The 15,034-nt window shown below is 41.1% G+C and overlaps 1 protein-coding gene across 2 annotated transcripts in view; it reads right to left on the bottom strand.

The window, feature by feature from the left end:
* The window catches only part of CFAP61 (cilia and flagella associated protein 61), a 280,127-nt gene that overhangs the window by 75,793 nt on the left and 189,300 nt on the right, over positions 1 to 15,034 (bottom strand). For both annotated transcript variants that reach the window (XM_007096562.3, XM_042980979.1), the window contains one exon: positions 7,181 to 7,355. In XM_007096562.3, the coding sequence (XP_007096624.1) occupies positions 7,181 to 7,355 (175 nt within the window). The remainder of the gene's footprint in view (positions 1 to 7,180; positions 7,356 to 15,034) is intronic.

The following is a 15,034-nucleotide window of genomic DNA, read 5'->3' as shown; positions in this document are numbered from 1 at the left end:
GAACTAAGCCATGAATAGTAGTACTGAAAAGGACTTTCCCTAAGGAAAGCATTGGGTCTGACAGCTTTATCCCAGCCAAAATATATAAGATGGGGTAGATGGGGTTCCATTGGAACAGATCACCCTGACCACTAAACAGAGGGAGTAAGGCAGCCCCAGGTTATGTGGGACCCATGATATATACTCATGTACAACATGCTTTTTTTTTTTTTTAATGTTTATTTATTTTTGGGAGTCAGAGAGACAGTGCAAGCAGGGGAGGGCCAGAGAGAGAGGGAGACACAGAATCTGAAGCAGACTCCAGGCTCCGAGCTGTCAGCACAGAGCCTAACGTGGGACTTGAACCCACAAAGCACAGGATCATTACTTGGGCCGAAGTCGGACGCTTAACCAACTGAGCCACCCAGGTGCCCTTCATGTATGACACACTTTTAATGTCAGACAACTTCAATCAGCCAAAGATTTACCTTTTCTTTTAAAGCAGTGAGAGGGAGAGAGAGAGAGAGCAGGGGAGGGGCACAGAGAGAGGGAGAGAGTATCCCAAGCAGGCTCTGCACCATCAGCACAGAGCCTGACACAGGGCTTGAACTCATGAACTGTGAGATCATGACCTGAGCCGAAAACAGGAGCCAGACGCTTAACCCACTGAGCCACCCAGGATCCCCTAGTCAAAGATTTATTTTAATCAATGTATTTCCACCAGTTAGGTACTTTGTAACTCATGGAGTCTTTGCAAATATTTATAAGGACATAACACATCGCAGGGGCATCCTTCACATAATTGGGATAGCATATACATTCTTTTGACATTTCAATGTACATATGATGCAAATAGAGTGGGAAATCTGAGGATTTCCCCTGGATATCAGTTTTATGCTAAAAAATCCGGCCACTCTACAGCTCAGTTAATCTAAAGATAAGAAACGGCCCGTTTTTGCATTTGATCTGATAGGTGACAGAGGTACCATGGTGGGCTGCCATCCTCTGAAATGGCAAATGGTAATGGATGATTAGAGCAGTCTGGGTGAATTTTCAATACAGGATAATAGAATATAACCATAGCAGTTTTCATGGAAGGCCAACATTTGTTGCTCCTTTTAGGGCATAAATTATGCATTACTAAGATTACAGATCTGAAACAGGAAGCAGAACACAAGGAGGGCACCGTTAGAAAGAGGACCGTGTGAAAGCACCCGAAATTAAGGTTGGCAAGAGGAACACTCATTTCCTCACAGCTAACCTGCAGTAACTTTCCAGGTGAACCATGCAAGGGGGCTGCCAAGAGGAGAGAGGGATTTTGGTGTCGACATCCAGGCTGGGGAGAAAGAGGGAAAGTGAGGTCTCAAATCACCCTCTATAAGCTGTCAATTCTCCACCTCAGATCAAAAAAGCACTAAGACTTGTCATTTAAAATGTCGGCAGATATGGAAAGGTGATCTTTTTGCTTTTTGATACATGCTCTTTGATGATATAAATGAATGCACTAACAACTTTGTGATCACCAAAGTAAGGCAATGACAGTTTAGCATTTCAACTCTCATAATGCACCCAGATTTAGGAGATTCTTCGATTTATCTTAATCAGAGGGGAAAAGATGCCAGTTTTCATCATTCTGAAACTATTATTTATCTCCTCTAGAAGCTAGACATTTTACTAATATTTAAAAGGAACATGGCTTTAGAGAAATTAAATACTTAAGTTGATCTCCCTGTTAAGCTCAAAAAACAAAATATGGTCTTAATTTTCTTAGACACAGATTTGCCCTAAGAGTAAGGGAACAGCCTTTTTAAATAATTTTTTTCAATAGATGCTAAAATAGTATTTTATTCTTTTGAACTGAGTGCTTTAATTTTAATCACCTAGAAGGTATGCATTTCATAGTCATGCTCAATATTCTAAAGATGAAGATTCTCCAGAAAACCATCTTCTGAAATGAAGACAAGGAAGGGATTTTCTGGTTTGGCCTTAAAATCACATCTCAATGTATGCATACAGTCTGTATTAGAAATCAATTCAAGATTTATGCACACAGATATTAATTTGAATTTTTCTTCCTAGTTATTATGGTTAAGGCCAGAGAAAACAAAAACTATATGCTAAATTTTATAATTTATGTATTTTAATTATGTCTATGTATATTTACATATTCCATTGTATTTTAATGAAGAATTATATTTCCTTTTTCCACTTCAAAAGAGACATAGTGTGATTATGTATGACCTCATTCATCCTCAGAACAGCCCCAAGAGATTGTATGTTCTCCAGAAAACAGAGGACAAAGGGGCTAAAGGACCCAGCTCCACATCACACAGCAGGTAGATGTTTCAGCAGAACTCAGACCTCCTGAGTCTGGTTTTGGACTCACACCACTACACTATATTTGCAGATGGATATGTAATAAATTCCTTAAAAAATACTCTAATTGGCATTTAATCTGTGTAATGAACTTTAGCAAATAACTAGATAAATTAAAGAATTTAAAATAGATATCACAGAATATTAGTAAACTATGAAATAAACATTCACTTAAAAACCATATCACATCCATGAATAGATCAGAGACTGTTTTTATTTTTTATACGTCAAAGCCTAAGATTTCCATGACCCAAGCCTGACCTGTCTCATTTTGTTCTGCCAAATTAAAAGGGAAGACTATATTAGATATAACATACCAAAGGCTTTGCTTGGTGATTCATGCACTGGAATTTTAATGTTATACTTTTCCTAACAAACATGCTTTTAATAAGGCAGTAAACTGCATTTAGCTAAAGATGAAAATAATTGATCCATTTCGGGCCATTAAGGCCATTTTATTTATTTATTTTTTTTTACTTTACTTTCATCTTACTTTTCATTTTCATGGAAAGTACAGAGGTAATAGCAGATGAATTTCAATTAGTTTCAATTAATGCCATAAACCGTTATAATGTATTAGGTTGCCCGGTTCTATCTGAACCCCCCCCCCCCACCCCCGGGGCAGAACCCTCCAGGTTTTGTTTGCCTTTGAAAGCAGCATTTGAGCTGGTGATGTCAGCTATTCTCCACGATACTGGAGCAGTTCTGATCATTTAGGATAATTTACATCTATAAACCTATCCAACTCTAGAGCCCAGAAAACAATGTCCTTCATTCTGGGCTAATTCCATCACAGAACAATCATTTCTCCTTTGGCAGCCGAAGCAGGCAGGATAAAACAGAGAATGGGGGCGGGTGTGGGGGGGACAGTGGTGATGCTTTGAGGCTGTATCTGTATGGTTTTAATGGGCAGAAATTCCGGAACTGACTTCCTCCCAGTGGCCATCCATTGCTTCTCATACCCAGCATCCACCTGTCCTTCTAGAACAATTTCCCCACCATCCTCAACAAACAAGCCCTTCCCCTCAAGTGCCTGTACTTCAGCTAAGTTAGGCCTGGCATGTCCCAGGATTCCATGTGTGATTGCCGGATGGACATGTGACCCAATCATAGCCACAGAGACACAGGAGATTTTTTTTTCTCAGACTTTTTGTAGGAAGAGCCCTGTCCTCAGCTCTTTCCTGCTAACCCCATCCTGAGCTATTGAGAAAGGGAGAAATTAGCACTGACTATCATGAAAAAAGCTAACTATCATGAAAGATGTCCACATTCTTCCTGGTGTCATTATGGTGACATGAAGAGGAAAAAGGGCTGGCAGGTGGAGTGATAGCAGTAGGTACACAAACGCAGCCCTGCTCATTTTTCATGAAGTGCCAGGCTTCTAGTTTCTAGCTTCAAATATCATCATCCCATAACTGTCTTTGGTATAAGCCAGAAGTGGCTGCACCAGCCCTCACCTGCCACGGCCACCCCCCTCCAACGGGTTATGCAGTCTTCTCCAACCCGGTCTTTCTGGATTGCTTTCTCTCTACTAGATGGGAGGTTCACCTTCCTGAAGTGCTGTTTGGTGCACTGGTTATCCCTTTTCACTAGTTCCCCAACCCCTAAAAAGTCACCAGTTAAACCCAGACATGGCTGGGCCCTGAGGTCCTCCACCTGCCAATCCACTTTCATTTCCCACTGCTGCCCTTCAAGGGTCTGCCCAGTGCAATTCAAGCACCCCCAACCCGTCTGTTTACTTCTCCTGCTCTTCTTTAAGGCTGAGCCCAATCCTCCTTTTCCAAACTTCAGTTTTCAGGGCTCTCATTAAGGACATAGTGCCTGTCTATAAATGGACCAGCCCCCGGTGTACGTGGATCCCCATTTAAAAAAAAATTTTTTTTTAGTTTATTTACTTTTTTTTTTAAGAGACAGAGAGAGAGCAAGAGCAAAGGAGGGGCAGAGAGAGGGGGAGAGGGAGAATCCCAAGCAGGCTCTGCGCCATCAGGTTAAAGCCGGATGCACGGCTTGAACTCATGAACCAGGAGATCATGACCAGGGCCAAAACCAAGAATCGAACACTTAACCTACTGAGCTACCCAGCCATCTCTGATTTTTTGTGCAGATGGTGTCCTAGACTGTGCTATCACCAGGGGCTGAGATTACAGCCTTGGGAACCTTCTGTGCATAGCAATAACCCCATCACATGTAGCAGTAGTAACAGCAATGCTAATAGAAGCCTGTATTACCGAATTCTCACTGTGTATGAGACACTATCCTGAGTTGGACATGTAATATTATCTTATTTATCTCATTTAATTCTCACAGCAACCCATGTGAGGAAGATATTATCTGGAATGGGACTAATCAAATTCAAGTCTGAATAGGACTCTAATTGTGGAAAACTACAAAGAGAAATCTTCCTTCAGGCAGGAGGTTAGCATTTTTCATTCTAACTTTTCTTTCACGAAAAGTCATTGGAAAAGGAGCACCACACAGAGTTGAATTAATCTGGCTGGGCTGGGTTTCTCAGATATCTCTGGAGCCTGGGCCTAGCATCTGAGTGTTATGAGCATCTACTAGAGACATGCCCTAGGAGTGTCATTAGCACGAGACCTGGGAAAATAACCTACGTTTAAGACAATAAGTGAATTTCTACATACTTCTTATCTTGGCAGTTCAATGGACAAAAGCAGGCACTCAGAGGGGTTGTATGCAGTGGCTGATGGGAGACATTCTTAAATCTTGCAAAAGCATTCATTTCCCTTTAAGTGGGCAGCAGAGTAACACCATCTCTGACAACCAGTCAAGTCATCAGAATAGCACAGATGCTCTTCCCCCATCTGGCAACCAAGAGCACAGAAAAAAAAATTCCATCTGAAGGAGGGCATAGTGTATGTTGTTTTTGGGATTTCTAAATTCTCTGCTACAAACATTCAACCTCAAGAACTTGCATTGTCACTTTCAAAGGCCCTTTCTTTGGTCAAAATGCTCCTTACTTCTAACATCCAAAATAGGCAGCTGTTTGAAGTTAAAACACTGCTTTTATAACACGATCGGGCAAAGTCCTAAAATAAAACACACTGGGTATTTTGTATTGAGCCATGGACTCTTGTGCTTTCAGGGAGTGTAAGTTACAATTTGAGGTCAGACTTGACAAAATGGTAATGACCTGTCACAAATTATATGCACAAAAGCAGGTTCTGCAAACTATGGCTCATCACCTATTTTTGTAAATAAAGTTTTATTGTAACACAGCCTTGCCCATTTATTTGTGTTCTGTCTTTCTTGCTGCAATGGCAGAACTGAGTAGATGGGAAAGAGACCATATGGCCTGCAAAGTCAAATATATTTGCTATCTGAACATTTATAGCAAAAGTTTGCTGATGTCCAAATTAAGAATTCCTTAAGTCTATGTAGGTCACAGGGTAGTGATTAAAAAAATGACTAAAATGTTAAAACAGGTTTAAACACATACTGATGCAAAATCTAAAATAATACCAAGTTATGAGGCAAATATGAAAATACTTTGACATGTTTTAAATCTAGGTCCCTAGTGTATATCTATATATTCCACCTTTGCCCAAAGGTGCCACACCCACTTGGTTTTGTGGGTTACCTTAGCCCAACTTTTAGGTTACATGACATATTTCAGACCCCAGAAAAATACAGAAAGCTTCCAAAAAACACTTGGTGAGACTAGCATACCCTTAATTCCCAAAAATGGACAAGTAAAGCTTATATGAGAAACTGCAGGCCAATCTCACTTATGAATTTAGATCAAATAACCTATAAAAAATTAGCAAATTGAATCCAGCAATGTTTTGAATGTCACTTGATACCTATTTTTTTATTTTTAATGGAGTAAATGTAGTAACTTAACAAAAAGTTAATTAATGCCTAAATCTTCCACCAAAAATCATAAGAAACTCTTTAATTTTAATATATTAACTATAATAATATTATAAATTGTATTTAAATAAGTACACTAAATAAATTATTATATTTAACTTTACATCTTGACCCCCATAGTATAGGCACTTTGTGTTTTTTGATATCCCTGGGCTGCACAGAATATCTGGATTAGCATCCCAGGGTGCCACGGGTGATTGTATAACCCAACCGAGTCACTGTTTTAGGTAAAAACTGAGGGGCCACCCTTCGTCCTTTCCCAAACTTGACTGCCAGGTCTCCATTAAGGACGAGTAGGTAAGCAGGCCCTGTTCTGGTTGTCTTACTAGTCAAACAATTTCAATTTAATCCAAGCAATAGAGAGGGAGATGTTGGAGAAAACACTTTTGAGTGGCAGACGCATTTGTTCAAATGTTTTACTCTCTCATTTTGATTCAGAAAGTGGCACGCAACTTGAATATGTGTGTTTGTGGGAAGGACTGTGCAGACGACACCAAGAAAGAGAACAATGGATCGGGAAGGGAAGAAAAGAGCCCTTCCAACACAGACCTTTCTTTTCCTTCCTAGGTCTTTTCGGCTTCACAAAAGGAGACATATTTTCCATATAATTGCTAAACATGTTTGCTTATTAAATTATTCTTTAATTAGTTAATGATTTTAGCCATGCTTTGCTCTTCAGATATTCATTTTGTGTAATAAAATAATTATAGATAATTAAACTATCTCAAGCCTTTTTCTTTCCCCCAGCAAACATGCTGGGTATCCAAAAATGACAACAAGTTGTAAATTAATCTGGAAAACAAAGCATGACAGATGAATGATTTGGTTGGAATTAATTAGGCACTAATTATACACTGGAACTAGATGAAGGATGAGACTCATTATAAAAATAAAAAGCAATTCTGAAAAAATGCACAGTTACCAACATCCTTACCTTCTGTGACTATGGGGTTGTTCCTTATCCAACGCAGGGCCTTACAGCAATCTTCTTCATCGTTAAGAGTGAAATGATTGCCAGGAACTTGATCAGTGTATCGCTGCTTCCCGCTGCTCGGAATCTCTCTGTTTGTCAGGTGTTGACTAATATCAGCCCCTGTAGGGCATGGGACCTGAGAGGTACGTTACAGAGAAATGCTTATTTCACTGGTAGTAAGGGAAGCACTGACACAGCAATAAATTAATTAATTAAATTAAATACACATAGAAATGTCCAGTAGAAGTGTGCCTTTTTCAGTCCTGCAATACAATCAGGTTTGACTTTAAAAAATAAAAATAAAACAAAACAGGTGGAATGACCCCTTAGAGACAATTCTCAGAAAGGGTTGCTCTGGTTCTCTGATGCCACATAACAAATTATTCCATACATTCTGTAGATCAGTAATTCAAGCAAGGGCAAGGTGGGCGACAGTTTGTCTCTGTTCTATAATGTTGGAGGCCTCAGCTGGGAAGACTTGTAGGCTGCAGGTGACTTCATGGCTGGGGGCTGATTCATCTGGTGATAAACCATCTCACTCCTCCCCTCTCCCCCCACGAAAACATGCCAGGTATTCAAAAATGACAGCAAGTTGTCATTATATGTCCAGCAATTGATGCTGGCTGTGACTGGGATCTTGGCTGGGGTGTTGGCCAAAACATTACATGCAGCCTCTCCATGTGTCTTGGGCTTCCTCACAACAAGGCATCCGGGTTCCGAGGACATGTGTCCTGAGAGAACCAGTATAAAAAGCTCCATGTTCTTTTCCATCCTAGTCTGGGAAATTGGGCAGTGTCTTTTCCACCATGTTCTATTCATGGGGGTCATCATAAAAGCCTGGCCAGGATCAGGCAGAGGAACCCAGGATCCATCTCTTCATGTAGGCGTGGCATGGCCAAGGAAGAACACAGCACAGGGAATGGGATCTGACATAGCCATTTTCGGCAAAAGCAATTTGCACAGAAGCAATTATATCAGGGGTTGAAATCCAAGTGCATAGAGGTGCTAGGCAGAAAAGAAAATGAGGGAAGTGGACTACTATACACTTATGAAAACTATAGAATTATTCTTCACTTTGTCAGAGAAATACTCTTTCTCTCCCTCTCCTTTCACCTCTCTCCCTCCCTCCCTTTCTCTATTTCTCTCTCTCCCTCCCTCCCTCTCTCCCTCTCCTTCTCTCTGTCTCTGTCCGAACACAGAACCCTCCCAGTATAACTTCTGTTCTCTCACTTTTGACACAGACATGAGTGGAAGCAGACACTTTCCTCTAGTATAAGGAAAGCGACAGTGAGAACATAATAAAAGATGACACTTGTCTTCAGTGTCAAGGATACTGTGGCAGACTTGAAGGCCCATGCCCTGGCCAGAGTTTGGCCACAACTCAATTCTATCCAGTTGGTGCCAGAGTAGAGCATGGGTTCAGTGTGGCCAGATCTGATTTCTCAAGAAATGCCAGACACTTTTCTTTTACCTGTGGACTCTTGATTTCTTCAATATTTTGTTTCAAATTAGAATCAAACAAATGCCCTTGTGAAAGCCAAGTACAATAGCACAGTGGCATGAGTTTGCCCAGTGGGCCAGCATTTCACCCCTCTGATTTTTATTTGGCAACCAGGTGAGATTAAGTGGAAGATAATGAGACCGGAATCAGTAGCAAGATTCAAAGGCAATGGAAGGTCTCTGATAGAAGACCTGTACCAGCTGCCTTGCATATTCGTGATATAAGGCCCATGGGCTGTGAGTCAGGGATCGTTATACAGCAATGATGGGCAAAAAGTTCACCTGCAGTAGATGCTAATGTGGGTGCAGAGAAAGTTCTCCCACCCTTGACAAGTGCAGAAAATGCCTTTTATATGGGGTAGGGGTAAATACTGGCTAGTATTTGAATAAATGGGGTTTCACTAAACCTCAGGTAACATTTAGGAAACTTTTTGGTTCTATCCTTCCTCAGTATAAATGGTAAATAAGCCTTGTACCTTACTGTGATGCATTTAATTGATTTTCAAACTGAATTAAATTAACTTAATAAACAAACAATTTGTTTTAGTATTTATTTTTGGGGGAGAGTGCAAGTAGGGGAGAGGCAGAGAGAGGGAGACAGAAGATCTGAAGAGGGCTCTGTGCTGACAGGCTGACATCAGCAAGGCCAATGGGGGGCTCGAACTCATGAGCCGCGAGATCATGACCTGAGTTGAAGTCAGACGTTTAACCAACTAAGCCACTCAGGTGTCCCAAAAAACAATCAATTTTTAAAGCTGGATTTACTTTCTCTATAAAGAACCTGCAGTAAAATTATATTTAGTAAAAAAGAACAATTCAGGAAGTAGTGGTCATTTACTGCAACTACAATTGTGGAGGTAAACTTTTCTTCTTAGCAATATAGCTTGCTTAGCAAATCACAGCAAATTTTGGCATTTTTATATTCACAGGTAGTATGAAGCAGTCCACAGTCCAATCATCTGGTAAATGATTTACAGTGCATAATATTGAATGCCATGCTCTGTAGGTTAGAAACCTCACCAGAACTCCAATGAGCACTGTCGTATAAAAGAAAATAAAATTTAGGTAACAGTACACCCATTTTAGTACCCCATGCTTTAATGAATCGGGGAAAGTCCTTTGCAGAAAGTGGTAGGGCTAAAGAACAAATTGAGAACTATTCAATTTATAAAGCTTTCAATGAGTTACTATCCCCAAATAGTAAGTTCTTAGATGAAAAAAACAAGGAAGGGAGAGGGGAAAAGAACAAGTTCCAAAATGAAAATCAGCTTACCTACTGTGATTCTAAAATGTAACGGCATTCTGATAACCTGTATTATTCTTGTGTGCACTTACGTGTGTGGGATCATTTTTGCACAAGATCAGAAAAATTAAAGGAAAATTAAGGGGATAATGTATTTTTCATATTCACGCAATGGCATTTTCACAAAGTAGGCAAAACCAAAGCTAGGATTTTAAATCCCAAGGCCAATTAATTTGTCCACACAGACTTCAGCAGAGCTTAATAAATGAAAAAAGATCTATGGGAAAAAAAATCCTATTACATCATCAAAGTAAGGGAGAGAGTCAAGTTTAATAGGAGAGCATGGGTGTATTTCACCATCCCCACTGGAATGTTCTGCCATTAACTAAACTGCCACTAGTGACTGGAGAGTACGGACAACTTTTCGATCCTTCTGTCAGATTGAACAGCCCAGCATCGCTGACTGGTGGGAGCCCCTCCTGACGGTATTGTGAAGCCACTTACCAGACCCGATTAGCTTTTCTCCAGATAGTTTTAATGAGAGAAAGAAACTCAATTTGACTCTAACTCTAAACATTAAGTTCTAGAATTTCTGTGTTGTAAGGATTTTTAAAAGCCACCAAGTGCAATTTCTGGATCATATCAGTGAGAGAGGGAGGGCAGGGAGGGGAAAGGGGAGGAAAGAGACAGAGAAAGAGGGAGAGAGAAGAGAGACAAGGGCAATGGTGAAGAACTCAGTCTGGAGCCTGGGTCTAAATCCTGGCGTGTCACTTTGTCATCGCCTGACCCTAGACAAATCACCTCAGTTTCACTGCACCTTGGCTCCCTCATCCATAAAATGGGGAAGAAAGCAGCATGGACCTTGGAGATTTCCTGCAAGGACTACAGCAGTTAACACACACAGCAGTCCCTCGACCTCCGTCAGGTGTTCCTACCGCCTTATGAGGGCCCCGCCAGGGCATGCTCATGTCTCCTGGGCCGGACATTCCCCCTTGGAGGAGACCCTGACTCTTAGGAAGTTGTTTGGTAGGGTGAATAAGCACTGTATTCCCATCACTTCTGGTGGTCTGTCTTCAATCAGCTTCCTGAGGCCATGACATTCAAGTCTGATCTGTTTTCTGCATGTACATACCCTTCGAGTATTTGAGGACAGCAATCCTGAATCTTCACCTCTGTGGCTCAACATCTGGGGTGACTTCAAGTCTCTGGATGTGGTTCAGCTTGTTTTTTCCTGTCTTAAACGTGACTGCAAGAAGCAAACACTCCAGGGGCACCTCTGTTTTTGTGATGTATTCTTTCACACGATCATGTTCCGCACGTAACAAGCTCATCACCTCTGTATTGTTGTCACGAATTGTGCCCTTTGTCAACATTAATGCTTCTCTTTCTCCAATTAATTCCGCTTTGTTGGATACTAATATTGCTGCTGCTTCTGACAGCTGTTGAATTTGTGTGGCACCTTTTGCTGGTGCGCTTCTAACATTTCATTTTGAAACTTTGGATGTCATTTTGTTTTGGTAGTTCTCTTGTATTTTGAATTTGGTGCAAACACAGAGCCTTGCTCTTGTAACAGCGCAGTTTAAAACCATGGCATTCACTGTTGCGACTGTTGTTTTTCTCAATGCCATTCTGGTTTATCCTTGTTTAAAGCACTGTGGCTATTTCCTTTGTTTCCTTCCCTGTGGTTACACAAATGATGTTTTCTCCGGTCTTATCTTCTCCCGGGTTTGGAAGGCGGATTTACTCGTGCTGTTCAAAAGCATTCATTACATTATTCCTTCTATATGTAAGAGTCAAGACCAAAATATTACCTTTGGTTTTCCCCATTTAAGAGAATTCCTATTTCTCCCTGGCCACCTCTCCCTATTTTCGAACAACTTGGTTCTTGATTAGATTTAGATGAAGTTTCAGTGTTACCTACTTTGCATTTATTCTCAGACTTATAAGCTTTTGAATTGTTTGGTGCTTGCCAATTACCTTTTTAGACTATCATAAAGTTCTAAATTTTCCTTTCTGCCTTAGTTATTCAGAATACACACTAAAGAACACGGAAGATCATTCTTCTGAGGCCTCACAGACAAAACAACAGCTTTTTGCTGTCTTCAAATAGGAGAGACGTGGGTGCACATATACTTACTGAACTGCCATATTTTCTTCAAAATACTGTGTGGCTAGTTTCATGTTTTTATGCCATTTTATCCTAGAAGGGGAATTTTGGGTGCTTGTCTTATTTTTGTTCTTGAGGGGTGGTGGTAGGGGTGGTGGTGGTGGTGGTGGTGATCTGTTGTTTTTCTCTTGAAATGTGTTCATATTTTTCCCCTATCATTGTTGAAGAACTAAAATTGCATCAGAATATAACTAGGTGAGTAAATTTTTCTTTGATTTTGCCTGGAATGGGCTCAACTGGACAATATGGTATTTAGGTAAGGAAAATTCTCTGCTAGCATGTCTCTGTTGTATCTATTCCATTCATCACAGCCTCTTCTTTGGAAAAACCAGTGATCTATATGTTGCCTCCGTGTTGATCACACCTTCTCGTGTCTTGAGCCAAATGTATCCTTTACCCTTTGCCCTTTGCCCTCTGCCCTCCAGGGGAGCTTTGCGCTTTGTTTTCAGCATCAAACATTGTTCAGTAGCAGTTCTCTCTCTTGACAGGGATTGGATTTCAATCCTTTCTTACCCATCTTCCTTTTCATCTAATTCTGTAGCCTACTCAGCTCAGCTTTTGCTCTTCTGATGGCTTCAGCTCCCATTTCAGAGTCTGGCTGATCAAACTGTACTGAAGATGATGAATAGTTTTCTGCAGTGTGTGTGTGCATGCATGCATGTGTGTGCGTGTGTGTGTGTGACTCCTGGAATATTGTCAAGAGTATGTTCTTTCTCTGATTTTTCCAGATGTTGTTCCCTTTCCCTTACCCTATGTTATCCTTTTGTTTCAGGTGCCTTTTGCTAAGCAACAAACTCACACCAAAACTAAGTGGTTCAAACAACCACCATTTTATTACTTTTCATGATTTCATGGGCCAGAAATTTGGGTAGGGTTTGGCTGGGAAATTCCTTTATTCCATGTGTTAGCAACAGAAGTCACTTGGTGATATTTAGCTGGTGGAGCATCCAAGATGGCTTCACTCATATGTCTGGTGCTTTGTCAGGGATGGCTGGAAGGCTGGGTTCATCCGAAACTGCCAACTGGAGAACCCAGGTGTGGCATGTCCAATCACAGGGTGAGTATCTGGACTTATTTGGCCTTTCGGGGCTCCAGGAGCCACTGTTCTCACAAACAAGGAGACACTGCCTGGCCCCTGACCAAGCCCCAGAAGTCACACCACATCACTTCCCTTGTATTGTATCTGTCAAGACAGTCACAAGTCTGCCCAGGTTCAAGGGGAGGAAATGCAGACCCCATCTCTTGGCATGTTATTTTCCCCTTTAATCATCCCCAAGCACAGTGAGGTCTCTTCATGATAACTGCTCATCTATGACATTGGGGAGGTCTTACGTCCAAAGAGGCAAAGTGGTGTCTGTAGCTCTTTTCAGCTGTTTATAGCAGGCTCTCACCTGCAGCTGCACCGTACTAGATGCCAGGCTCTTATTTACCCCATCAAGGATGTAATTAGCCTCTGTGAAGACCACATCATGTTGCTGACCACATCAAGCTCAATATAACTAACATCCCCAACTTACTCTCTCACCTGGTGGGATGTTCTTGCCCCACCTGCTGGCTTCTAGTGAGAATCACCCCTTTAAGAGTCCCTGCAAGTGGACACATTTTTACTCTTTCTCTTGTTGAGAAGACCCAAAACCAGGCATGGGGAGGTGGTCTCTCCATGGCTCTCCATGCGCCATGGAGAGTTGCCCAGGACCTCAGGTGTAAGCTATCCCAGAACTTGTCAATGGGCACCAGCATGTGCCAATCAAAAGAACCCAATCTATAGATAGGGTGGGGAAGGGAGTTAGTTAGAGGGTACTGAATATGATTCGTCTTCCAAAATGGAAAGGTCATAGATAATGTCAGGGGTTGACAGATCAAAGATAAAACTTCTATAAACACATTATTTGGAGTTCTGGGGGTAATCACCGAGGAACTAACAACAGAAATGCCTCAAAGTGGTTATCCCTAGAGAGAGAGGACTTGGAAGGAGAGACCAGCCTGCCTCACACGCAGTCCCAAGGCACAATTTAATCTTTTACCCTGTGCATGGATTTTATGATGAAAAATTAAATGATAAGTATTTGGATATCAAAAATATTGCATAATATTTTAGAATGACACATGCCACTTAAAGTTCTATTTAGAGGTTCAAGTTTGTAATGATATTTTATAACAGTTATCTTCTTGCTTTGGAGTTAAGCTTTATTTTCATCATTTCAATTTATTTCTAAATCACAAAATTGGGACAAAACAACAAGAGAGTTAAAGAGAAGGAAACAGGAAAATAAAAAAGAACTGGAAGCCCTCCACAGTGAATTCAGCAGCCTTTTTTTGTATCACTCTATGTACCTTTAATTTTTATGTCCTTCTGGAAAAATTAAATCGGAACTCCCTTTATCACTTCTTCATTTCATTTTTCCCATTGTAAAAAGGGCAAGAGCTTAACGTGCCACAGACTAAAGCTGTAGGGGCAGCTGGACACACATGGGCAGAAGCCCGAGTCTCTGGACAGCTGGCCGGGTCTTCCACTCACATTTTCCAAAGTCCACGGTCCCAGGCAGCAGCTGGAACTCGGTGGGGCAGGTGAGGGGGGCAGGCAAGTTGAGGGGTGCATGATGTTTTCTTCTGATTTAATGTTTAAAAAGAGGAATACTTAAGTATCAAAATAAAGTATTCCTCCAGTTTGTGTTTATCCTTTAGTCAGAAAAAAAAAATCCTTTTCTACACTGTGAGAACTGGATGTCTTTAGTAGCAGCAGTAGTAGTGGTGGTCATAGGAGGAGGAGGAGCAGGATGAAAAGAATAAAAGCAATTACTCAGAGGATGATCCATATTCAGTGTGGCCTGCTCACTAGCAGCACCAGCCTCACCCTGAAGCTTGTTAAAACTGCAGCATATCAGCAGCCCCCATCCCCTGATCA

Source organism: Panthera tigris, chromosome A3 (genome assembly GCF_018350195.1).
Source record: "Panthera tigris isolate Pti1 chromosome A3, P.tigris_Pti1_mat1.1, whole genome shotgun sequence".
Classification (NCBI taxonomy): domain Eukaryota; kingdom Metazoa; phylum Chordata; class Mammalia; order Carnivora; family Felidae; genus Panthera; species Panthera tigris.
The sequence above is the reverse complement of the archived record's forward strand: the minus strand, read 5'-3'. Positions and strand labels throughout refer to the sequence as shown.